General features: G+C 36.3%; 1 protein-coding gene across 4 annotated transcripts in view; it reads right to left on the bottom strand.

Moving 5' to 3' along the window:
• The window catches only part of BBS4 (Bardet-Biedl syndrome 4), a 75,114-nt gene that overhangs the window by 42,578 nt on the left and 20,181 nt on the right, over positions 1 to 12,355 (bottom strand). For all 4 annotated transcript variants that reach the window (XM_007122105.4, XM_007122106.4, XM_028495023.2 and 1 more), the window contains exon 2: positions 8,381 to 8,432. In XM_007122105.4, the coding sequence (XP_007122167.1) occupies positions 8,381 to 8,432 (52 nt within the window). The remainder of the gene's footprint in view (positions 1 to 8,380; positions 8,433 to 12,355) is intronic.

Here is a 12,355-nt window from a genome sequence, read left to right as displayed (position 1 = left end):
CAGCAGTGAATTCCACCATTCTGTCTTCCAGGTCACTTATCCGTTCTTCTGCCTCAGTTATTCTGCTATTGATTCCTTCTAGTGTAGTTTTCATTTCAGTTATTGTATTGTTCATCTCTGTTTGTTTGTTCTTTAATTCTTCTAGGTCTTTGTTAAACATTTCTTGCATCTTCTCGATCTTTGCCTCCATTCTTTTTCCGAGGTCCTGGATCATCTTCACTATCATTATTCTGAATTCTTTTTCTGGAAGGTTGCCTATCTCCACTTCATTTAGTTGTTTTTCTGGGGTTTTATCTTGTTCCTTCATCTGGTACACAGCCCTTTGCCTTTTCATCTTGTCTTTCTGTAAATGTGGTTTTTGTTCCACAGGCTGCAGGATTGTAGTTCTTCTTGCTTCTGCTGTCTGCCCTCTCTCAACAGCTGTTTTGAAGATGCAGGCTAATTATTTTGCAGACTGTCCCTCAGTTTGGGTTTGTCTATTATTTCCTAATGATTAGACTGAAGGTATTATTTTTGGCAGGAATACCAAACAAGTTATTTAGGAGGCACACGATACCAATTTGTCCTATTATTGTGACCGTTTAATTTTTATCACTTGGTTAGGGTGGTATTTGGTAGGTTTTTCCATTATAAAGTTACTAGACTATAATCAAAATGTATCTTATGGAGAGATACTTAGAGACTCATGTAAACAGCCTGTTTTTTTTTTTAATATTTATTTTGTTATTTGGCTGCGCCAGGTCTTAGTTGCAGCATTTAGGATCTTCATTGTGGCGTGTGGGATCTTTAGTTGCAGCGTGTGGAACCTTCAGTTGCAGCATGCAGGCTCTTCTACTTGCAGTATGTGGGCTCTTAGTTATGGCATGCAGAACCTTGTTCCCTGACCAGGGATCGAACCCAGGCCCCCTGCATTGGGAGCGCAGCGTCTTAACCACTGGACCAGGTTAAGATGCTGGTCTTAAATATCCTGCTTTTCATCAAACTTTTACCCACTAGTTTTAGCATCCATTGAGGAGTCTTGCATGAATCAGTTGTAACTATGATGGTTGCCAAATGGTTATTTTCTAACTCTATCATTCCTTCTACATTTATTAGTTATCACTCTATTTTATAAGGGAGAGTTTTTCCTTTTGCTTCATTTATTATTTACTAGTATATTTATATCAGTAGGGACTGGTGTATTCTTATTTTATTCAGTGTGTTATAATCCACTGCTATGATTATTTGAAGCTTCGGTCACTTCAGAACTGGCCACTGGCCAGTGAAAGCCCTTCAAACCCACTCCTGCATCTTTCCAACAAATACCCATCACTAGGTAAACTATTCCTCACTTTCTGGCGCAACATGTCCCAGGTTCGTTCCCAGCCTTAGCCATGGAATTAGGCATTTCTCCAAGGAACCCGTCCGTGTTCCTTTTACCGCAGAATAGCGTCTAGAAACTAAGATCTGGGCACTAACTGTACTCACTGCTACTACTAGGGTGTCATTGCTGCTACCCCTTGTCAATGGACAGAATTAAGAAAAAAATATATTTTAAATCTACATATCTATATTAAAAACCATGTATTCAACACTAATAACTGCCATATCCAATCCAGTACATCAGGGTTTGATCTCATCTCACTCCTTTCTGTATTATGTAATTCCCTTCTCCAACATAAGAAAATTTGACTCCAATAAACCACAGTATATGTGCTTCTGCTTATATTTTATTTTTAAGGTTTTTATTTGCCCAATCTTTGTTGATATGAATATATGATTTCAAAATTCAGAACTACAAAGAAAGACATACTCAAAGAAGTGTTACATCCTCCAACCTTTCCACTGCATTTCCATGCAAGGCTTTGTAAACAGCCAATCCCATTTGTTTCTGAAATATCCTTCTGGTGTTTCTTTTTATAAAAATAAGCTCATACATATTTTTAATTTCATTTTCTTTTTTATAAAAATGTAGCATATGGCAAATACTCTTTTGTATTTCGTGGGTTTTTTTTTTGTATTTTGCTTTTTTTTTTTTTTTTTTTTTTTTTTTAGTACGCGGGCCTCTCACTGTTGTGGCCTCTCCCCTCTCCTGTTGCAGAGCACAGGTTCTGGACGCACAGGCTCAGCGGCCATGGCTCACGGGCCCAGCCGCTCCGCGGCATGTGGGATCTTCCTGGACCAGGGCACGGACCTGTGTCCCCTGCATCGGCAGGCGGATTCTCAACCACTGCGCCACCAGGGAAGCCCTATTTTGCTTTTTTATAACATACAATTTATCTTGAAAACCACTTGGAAATACCTTGTATCAAATAAAAATCTTCCTTAAGTTGTATAGTATTCCATTATGTGGATATACTACAGTTTATTCAAGAACTCTTTTATGTATGGACGTTTAAGATGTTTCCAACATTTTACAATCACATACAATACTGTAGTGAATAAACATTTGTTTATTGTCAGAGATGTATCTTCAAGGTGAAGTCCTAGAAATGTAATTATGGAGTTTTATTGGATATTTCCAAATTCTCTTCCACAACAGCTGTAACAATTTATATTCCCACCAACAATATAAGACAGTGCTTGTTTCCTGAGTACATTGAACATGTACTCATATATCTTAATTTTAGCCATCCTGATAGTTAGAAATGGTATATTACTATAGATTTATATCCTGTGTGTGTATATGTGTAAATATTTTATGTTACTATAAATTTATATCGTGTGTGTGTGTATGTGTAAATTCTGATTATGCTTTATCCATTTTTCTTTTGCACGTTTTGGTCTCCTTCCCACCAACCCTATCCCCAAGTTATAAGAGTTCTTTATATGTTAGTGATTTTAGCCATTTACCTGTGATATATGTTGCAAATATGTTCACCTAGAATGTTATTTCTCTTTTGTCTTTCCTTATTGTGCCTTTTGCCACACATAAAAAATTCACTGTGAAGTCATATTTATCAACTTTTACTGCCTCTGGTAATTTTACCTCTGGTAAAATACTCTGGTAAAAGTATTTCTTTTAATACTTGCATGGTTATGAATTTTCCTTTTAGATTAGATCTCTGATCCATTTGGAGTTTATTCTAGTGTATGTCTAATTTTTTATTTATCAAAATGGCTACTGAGTTGTCCCAGCACCATTTATTAAAAAGTACATCTTTAACTCCAGTAATTTGAGAAGCCATATACTTTATCATATACTAAACTGCCAAATGTATTTGAGTCTCTTTCTGGACATTCCCTGTTCTACCGCACTGGTCTCTCTTCTTTTCATGTACCAGTACTATACTCTTTTAATTACAGAGGCTTTACAGTATCTTTAATATCAGATCAGTTAGATAAAATTGTGAACTTCATGCCAATAAATTTGACAACTTAGATAAAATAGAAAAATTCCTTGAAGAACATAAACTACCAAAGCATAATCAAGAAGAAATAGATAACATATTCAGCCCTATATCTATTAAAGAGACTTAATACAAAGAAAACTCCAGGACCAGCTGGCTTCATGGGGGCACTGCAATAAATATTTAAGGACAAAATTAGTCAATTCTCCACAGACTTTTCCAGGAAATTAAAGAGCAGAGACTACATTCCAAATCATTTATAAGGTGGTCAGTATTACCCTACACCAAAATCAAACAAAAATATTATATGAAAAGAAAACTATATGCTGATATACTTCAGGAACACTGACGCAAAAGTTCCTAACAAAATTTTAGAAAATCAAATCCAATAATAAATAATAAGAAAACTACACCATATCTGAACTGGCTTTATCACAAGAATGCAAGGCTGGTTCAGTATTAAAAAACTGATCAAGGGACTTCTCTGGCAGTCCAGTGGTTAGGACTCCACTCTTCCAATGCAGTGGGTGCGGGTTCGATCCCTGGTTGAGGAATTAAGATCCCACATGTTATGCTGCGTGGCCAAAAAATGAGATAAAAAATAAAATTTTTTAAAAAAATTTAATAAACTGATGAAAGGGGAATTCCCTAGCAGCCCTGTGGTTAGGGCTCCACACTTCCACTGCGAGGGGCATAAGTTTGATCCTGGTTGGAGAAATAAGATCCCTGCTGCATGCTGCGCAGCATGGACAAAACAAAATAAAACAAAACAAACCAACTGATCAAAGCAATTCACTAAATCAATGACAAGAGAAACTACATGATGATCAATGGATAAAGAAGATGTGGCATATATATACAATGGAATACTACTTAGCCATAGAAAAGACAAAATCTTGCCATTTAAGACAACATGGGGACTTCCCTGGTGGTCCAGTAGTAAAGAGTCCACCTTACAATGTGGGGGACTCGGGTTCAATCCCTGGTCAGGGAACTGGGGTGCCACATGCCGCAAGCGAGCTGGGCCAACACGCCACAAATAATGAGCTCGCGTGCCTCAACAAGAGCCCGCATGCTGCAAACTACAGAGCCCACGTGCTCTGGAACCTGCATGCCACAACTACAGAGCCCATGCACCCTGGAGCCTGCGTGCCACAACTAGAGAAGAGAAAAACCTGCATGGCACAACTAGAGGGAAGCCTGCGCACCACAAGGAAGAGCCCACATGCCGCAACGAAAGATCCCACACGCCTCAACGAAGATCCTGGGTGCCACAACTAAGACCCGACGCAGCCAAAAATAAATAAAATAAATAATAAATTAATCTTAAAAAAAAAGAAGACAAAATGGACGGATCTTGATGGTATTATGCTAAGTGAAATCAGTCAGACGAAGAAAGACAAATCCTGTATGATTTCATTCATATGTGTAGTATAAAAAACAAAACAAAAACTAAATAAATGAACAAACTAAGTCAAACAAACACATAGATACAGAGAACAAAGTAGTGGCTACCAGAGAGGCAGGAAGCGGGGCAGAAGAGGAAGAAATGGGTAAACAGGATCAACTGTATGGTGAGGGATAAAAAATAAATTTTTGGTGGTAAGCACGCTGTAGTGTATACAGAAGTAGAAATATGTTGCACACATGAAACGTATATAATGTTATACACCAATGTTACCTTGATAAAAAATAAACCAAAAATAAAACTGAAAAGTTGGAAAAAATAGAGGAGGGGTTAAATATAAGTTATCATACAATGGAATTCAACTGTTAAAAAGTGAGGTAGAGATGATACACTTGTCATGAGTGATTTTTCAATTAAGCTGTTTAAAAAGTGAAAATTTAATTAAGTGGGTAGTGTTACAAAAAATACAGAAAAACCATATGATCATCTCAGTTGATGCAGAAAAAGCATTTTATAAAATTTCACAACCATTCATGGTGAAAAAGCTCTCACCAAAGTATGAACAGAGGAAATTTCTCAAGAAACTGAAAAAAAAAGAGCAAATTAATGCAAGAAAATATTAGATAAGAGCCAAAAATCAATGAAATTGAAACAAAAAAAGCAAGAGAAAAAATAATAAAATCAAAAGCTGGTTCTTGGAAAAGATCAATAAAATGTATAAACCTCTAACCAGACTGATCAAGGAAAAAAAGAATTACTAAATTCAGGAACAACAGAGGTAACATCACTATACATCCTAGACATTAAAAGGAAAATAAAGGAGTATTATGAATTTTATGCCAATAAATTTAATAACTGAGATGAAATGGACAAATTTCTTTGAAAGAGAAACATTATCAAAGCAGTCTCTAAAGAAATATATATCCTGAATAGTCCCACATCTATTAAAGAAATTTAGTTTGTACTTAAAAACCTTCCAACAACAGCAAAAAAATCCAGACCCAGACAGCTTCACTGTCAACATTTTAGCAAATATTTAAGAAAAGAAATAACACCAATTCTATACAAAATTTTCCAGAAACTAGACGAGGGACTAGTTCCCAACTCGTTTTAAGGCCAGCATAGCCCTGATACCAAAAACAGACAAAAGCATCGCAAAAAAAGAAAACTATAGACCAACATCCCTCATAAATACAGATGCAAAAATCCTTAACAAAACATTAGCAAACCGAATCCAGCAATATATAAAAAGTTTAATACACCATGACCATGTGGAGCTTATGCCAGAAATGCAAGGCTGACACAACATTCCAAAACTCAATCAATGTGATTCAATAGATAAAATCTTGGGTCATGGAAGCTAGAAATCGAGAGCAGGATAAGAACGGGTTATACCCTTGACATTTTCATGCCTGTGTCACCACCTTGCACAATTCCAAAGGCATCATTTATATTGCAGTCTTTGTGTTCTACACGAATCATACCCCTGGCACTGTGCAATACAGTGGTATTGCAAATGTGTAAAATGGTTGCCCAAAAGGCAATGCAACCTTGAGTTGGACTAACAGAAATGAAAGATCCAGATGAACAGATTTTATCTTCCAGATATTACACTTGGCCCTGTTCACACAATACCTGGAATACTCTACCTAGTCCTGAACTCTAATACTTCCAAGAGGGCCAATGAATTTCACTACAGAACCAAAGTAATAATGGCAAAAGAGTTCTAAACATTTTATATGAAAAGAGTTGAAGAAACTGGAAATGTTTAACCTTCAGAAGGAAGGACCTACAGAGTATACACTATACTTTAATCATACACCTTTATTTTCTATGCCCTGAAGACTGTCAATTCCCTGAGGGCAGAATCCATGCCCTATTTATCTGTGTATTGCAAATACCTATCACTGGTCCTGGAACCTGCTAAGTACTCACATGTATGAGGGGTTCAGGAACAGGGAAAACTAAACTTTAATACTAGAAGTCAGTGGTTGCTCTGCAGTGGGGAAGGGAGAAAGAAATTATTGGAAAGGGCGTTACAGCACTGTTACATTTTATAGCATCTTGTCAAATGTGCCCCTTCTCCCCAGAGCTGTAAAGTTTTTATCTCATTAGCCTGAATTGGGCATGGGTCAGTTCTTGATTGGTGTATACTAATTACAACTCTCCTGGACTGAGAGTCAACTGAACCACAGGGTTTGACCCTGGAGGAAGTATGGAAAGAACATTGGAGAGATGATTACAATACCCACAAGCCCCACCACCAGACTAGCCAAATCACTCTGGTGATGAAATGAAATGACAGATACCACAGCAAGATGATTCTCATGTGCAGAAATGGTGTTTAAATGATTAACGATGATGTTAGACATTGGCAGAATTCATCCAAATTTCACAAATAATCTAAATTGTACATGTACTGCTCTTTGCAGTGTTTTCCTAAAAAACTCTTTGAAAGTATATTCCTGAAAGTTAATATTTTCCAACAACTTGTATTATAATTTCAAAGTATAACTGAAATGCCCCAAATAAACACTTTATTGACAAAATCAACTTTAAAACTCTTAGCATACAACAGGAAAACACATGCTGCAGAAGGGCATATAGCCTGGTGCTCAGGTATGCAAACAAGAGCAACACACAGGACCCTGGGCAAGTCACGCCCCTTCCATGGTTTCCTCATCTAGCAAATAATAAATAAATGAATAAATAATAAAACAGATGGTCTCTCCTGCTAAACAAAAAGTTCAGGTATTTTCCAATGCCTGGCAAGTAGCGAGGACATCCAGTCCTTTAGACATGGAAGAACATCCAGTATAGTCACTGACAACTTGATGCAAACCCTCCTAAGACTTCATAGGTTAACAAATGAAGAAATCCTATTCCTCTATATAAAATATATATCTCTATTGGATTTTATTTTATTAAAAAAAATTTTTTTGGCTGCACCGCATGGCATCTTAGTCCCCCGATCAGGAATCAAACCCAGGCCCCCGGCAGTGAAAGCACCGAGTCCTAACAATTGGACTGTCAGGGAATTATCTCTGTATCGTATTGTTAAAGGCAGTTCTTTACAATATAGGTCCCTCACCTAGTTAGGCTTCCCAGACTCAATTTTTATAAAACCTCACACTTATTTAACATATGTATATATGAGATTATTTGAGGCCTGATATGTACTATAGGAACTTTAGAGTGGTTTTTCCACAAGTAGAAAATTAGTACATATTTATATAATAATAAAACTCCATTTAAACATATTTACAGTTAGGGGCTTCCCTGGTGGCACAGTGGATAAGACTTCACGCTCCCAATGCAGGGGCCCTGGTTCCATCCCCGGTCATGGAACTAGATCCCACATGCATGCCACAACTAAGAGTTTGCATGCCACAACTAAGGAGCCCACCTGCCGCAACTAAGACCCAGCATAACCAAATAAATAAATAAACAAACGTATTTATAGGTAAAATCAATCCCATAATATCTAACAACTTCACAAAATATAAGCTAGATATGGCAGAACATTCAGACTACTGCTTTTCCCAACAATCATTTTTAAAAGCTCTAGTGGATACAGGATAGAAGAATCAATACAACAGAGAAATTGTGCAAATATACACACAAAATGAAATTATATACAGACCTTTTTTCAGCCGGGGTTTTAGAGATTCAGCAGATGCAGGAAACTGAGTTCTCTGAAATGAAAGAAGTCTGTTAAAACACCACCATAAATCTTGCCAGCTTAAAGAAGCATTCAAATAACAATAATCAATAGCTCTCCAATCATGCAAGTAATCCATTACCTGCATACATGTACAAAGAATTATTTGAATATGGTTTAAAAAACAAATACCAGGTCATACTTTTGCTGTCCAAACTATTAATAATGTATAATGCATATTTATAATATATAATTACTTACAATATATACTTATTATAATACATGATATAAGGTATACAAATTAATGTCAACATATTAGTATTATACTTAATGCTATACTTCTTAGCAGCCAACCAAAAAAGTGATAATTTTGATAAGAGGAAGCTTATGAGGTTATCTACAGAGATGGTCTAGCACTCAGTTCTAGGAGGGAGTATTTTAAAAGGGGCATTATTTAATATTATAGATACTATACTGTACTATAACCTCGCAGAAAATCTTCAAATGAATTTTTCCTTTATTTACCTCCCATGTTATATATGATAAGGTATGATATAAGCAAAAATAATGGCTGAACATTTCCAGAAGTAATGAGACACACTAATCTTTAGATTCTGAATGTTCAACCAATTCTAACCAAGTTAAATGAAAATAAATCCACACTTTAGATACATCATAGGGACCTGCACAGGGACAATAATAAGTTCTTAAAAATAACCAAAGAAAAATAATATCACCAGATTACCTGCAACAAAAGGATAGTTAGATTGACAGCTGACTTCTCAACAATTAAAAATGGAAGATAATATCATATGGCATTATAAGAATAACTATTAAAAAAAATGTCATGAAGAGATTAGTGGTAGTACGGGAATAAAACACAGACCTACTAGAGCATGGACTTGAGGACATGGGGAGGGGGAAGGGTAAGCTGTGACGAAGTGAGAGAGTGGCAGGGACATATGTGCACTACCAAATGTAAATTAGATAGCTAGTGGGAAGCTGCCGCATAGCACAGGGAGATCACCTCTGTGCTTTGTGACCATGAGAGGGGTGGGATAGGGAGGGTGGGAGGGAGGGAGACGCACGAGGGAAGAGATATGGGAACATATGTATATGTATAACTGATTCACTTTGTTGTAAAGGAGAAACTAACACACTATTGTAAAACAGTTATACTCCAATAAAGATGTTAAAAAAAAAAAAAAAAAAAAGAATAACTATCCCCAAGAGTAAAGTACTAAGTAAAATGAATATTAACCTAGACATGAGATCAGCAAACTACGGCTCACAGGTCAGATACAGCCTATGTTTATGTGGTCCACAAGCTAAGAATAATTTTTTTATTTTTCATGGTTAAAAAAAATTTTAACAGTATTTTATAACACATGAAAATTATATAAAATTCAAACTTCAGTGTCTACAACCAAAATTTTATCACAACAGTCACACTCATGTGTTTACATATTGCCTATAGTTGCTTCCGCTCTACAACTGCATAGTTGATTTACTTGTGACAGAGAATATATGGCCCATGAAGCTCCAACTATTTACTATTGGCCCCTTAAAAAACAGTTTGCCAACCCTCAACCTGAACTCTTACACGAGTCAAAACTAACGTTCACGAACAAAGGCAAATTCAGACAAATAAAATTTGAGAGTTTTTAGAATCCCTACATAAACTTTTAATGGACATATTTACATTAGGAGAAAGGAAAACAACCCCAGAAGGAAGGAGTGGAACAAGCAAACGAATTGGTAAAATACGGACATATATTATAAGCATCTACTTACTGAATAAAACAAAGTATAATTTGTGGTGCTAAACTGAGAAACACAAAAACTAAAAAACTGAACAACAATGGCATGAATTGGCAGAAAGCAAAGGGTAACATAACATTCGATGATCCCTGTATTATTCAGGTTTACATTTGAACTTTAAGTTAAAAATGTATTATTTTTAAAAATCTGGATACTCACTTAAGGAAGATTAAAGTAAGAAAAGGAGAGAAAAATGAAATTCTCTAGTTAAAAGACAGATTATCAGAATGAATTTTTAAAAAAATCTAGATATATGCTATCTGTATGTGGATACCAGAATGCGGAGAAAGCTCTGACCCTCTGAAGATGCTGGGCTGGCAGGTTCATGCTGCTGATTAGCAGGTGTGTTGACAAGCTTTCTAGAACCTATCAGGGGTGAGAAAGAGGGCTGTGGGGGAAAAAAGACTTCTAATGTTAAGAATAGCTAAGGAATTTCCCTGGTGGCGCAGTGGTTAAGAATCCACCTGCCAATGCAGGGGACACAGGTTCAATCCCTGGTCCAGGAAGATCTCACATGCCACGGAGGAACTAAGCCCATGCGCCACAACTACTGAGCCTGCGCTCTAGAACCCTCGAGTCACAACTACTGAAGCCTGCGTGCCTAGAGCCCGTGCTCTGCAACAAGAGAAGCCACCGCAATAAGAAGCCCACACACCGCAACGAAGAGTAGCCCCCGCTCTCCATGGCTAGAAAAAGCCTGTGCGCAGCAACACAGACCCAATGCAGCCAAAAATAAATAAATAAATGAATAAATTTATTAACAAAAAAAATCTGGGTACTCACTTAAGGAAGATTAAAGTAAAAAGAGGAGAAAAAATGAAATTCTCTAGTTAAAAGATTATCAGAATGGATTTTTAAAAAAAATCTAGATACACTCCATCTGTATAAAGAAACATCTAAAACATAAGGACAAAGGAAAACAAAGTAAAAGGATGAGAACAGATACAGCAGGAAAACAGAAGCAAAAAGAAAAAGTAGCAGTATTAGCACTGAGACAAAATAGACTTCAAGAAAAAAACCTTCAGCAGGAAAATGAAAACAAATTAAAATAGACTGAAGATTAAAATGGAAAGAGCAAATTTTAAAAACTTTAAAAAATATACTATACACAGAGAATCCTAAAGATGCTACCAGAAAACTACTAGAGCTACTCAATGAATTTGGTAAAGTAGCAAGATACAAAATTAATGCACAGAAATCTCTTGCATTCCCATACACTAATGATGAAAAATCTGAAAAAGAAATTAAGGAAACACTCCCATTACCACTGCAACAAAAAGAATAAAATACCTAGGAATAAACCTACCTAAGGAGACAAAAGACCTGTATGCAGAAAACTATAAGACACTGATGAAAGAAATTAAAGATGATACCAACAGATAAGACACTGATGAAAGAAATTAAAGATGATACCGACAGATGGAGAGATATACCATGTTCTTGGAATGGAAGAATCAACATTGTGAAAATGACTAGACTACTCAAAGCAATCTACAGATTCAAAGCAATCCCTATCAAACTACCAATGGCATTTTTCACAGAACTAGAACAAAAAATTTCACAACCTATATAGAAACACAAAAGACCCCGAATAACCAAAGCAATCTTGAGAAAGACAAACGGAGCTGGAGGAATAAGGCTCCCGGACTTCAGACTATACTACAAAGCTACAGTAATCAAGACTGTATGGTACTAGCACAAAAACAGAAATATACATCAATGGAACAGGATAGAAAGTCCAGAGATAAATCCACGCACGTACAGTCGACTAATGTATGACAAAGGAGGCAAGAATATACAATGGAGAAAAGACAGCCTCTTCAGTAAGTGGTGCTGGGAAAACTGGACAGCTACATGTAAAAGAATGAAATTAGAACACTCCCTAACACCATACACAAAAATAAACTCAAAATGGATTAAAGACCTAAATGTAACTCCAGACACTATCATTAATCTCCAAAATATACAAGCAGCTCATGCACATCAATATCAAAAAACAAACAACCCAATCCAAAAATGGGCAGAAGACCTAAACAGACATTTCTCCAAAGAAGATATACAGATTGCCAACAAACACATGAAAGGATGCTCAACATCAATAATCATTAGAGAAATGCAAATCAAAACTACAATGAG

This window comes from Physeter macrocephalus, chromosome 11 (genome assembly GCF_002837175.3).
Source record: "Physeter macrocephalus isolate SW-GA chromosome 11, ASM283717v5, whole genome shotgun sequence".
Classification (NCBI taxonomy): domain Eukaryota; kingdom Metazoa; phylum Chordata; class Mammalia; order Artiodactyla; family Physeteridae; genus Physeter; species Physeter macrocephalus.
Note: the sequence above shows the minus strand (reverse complement) of the source record. Positions and strands in the feature narration are given on the sequence as shown.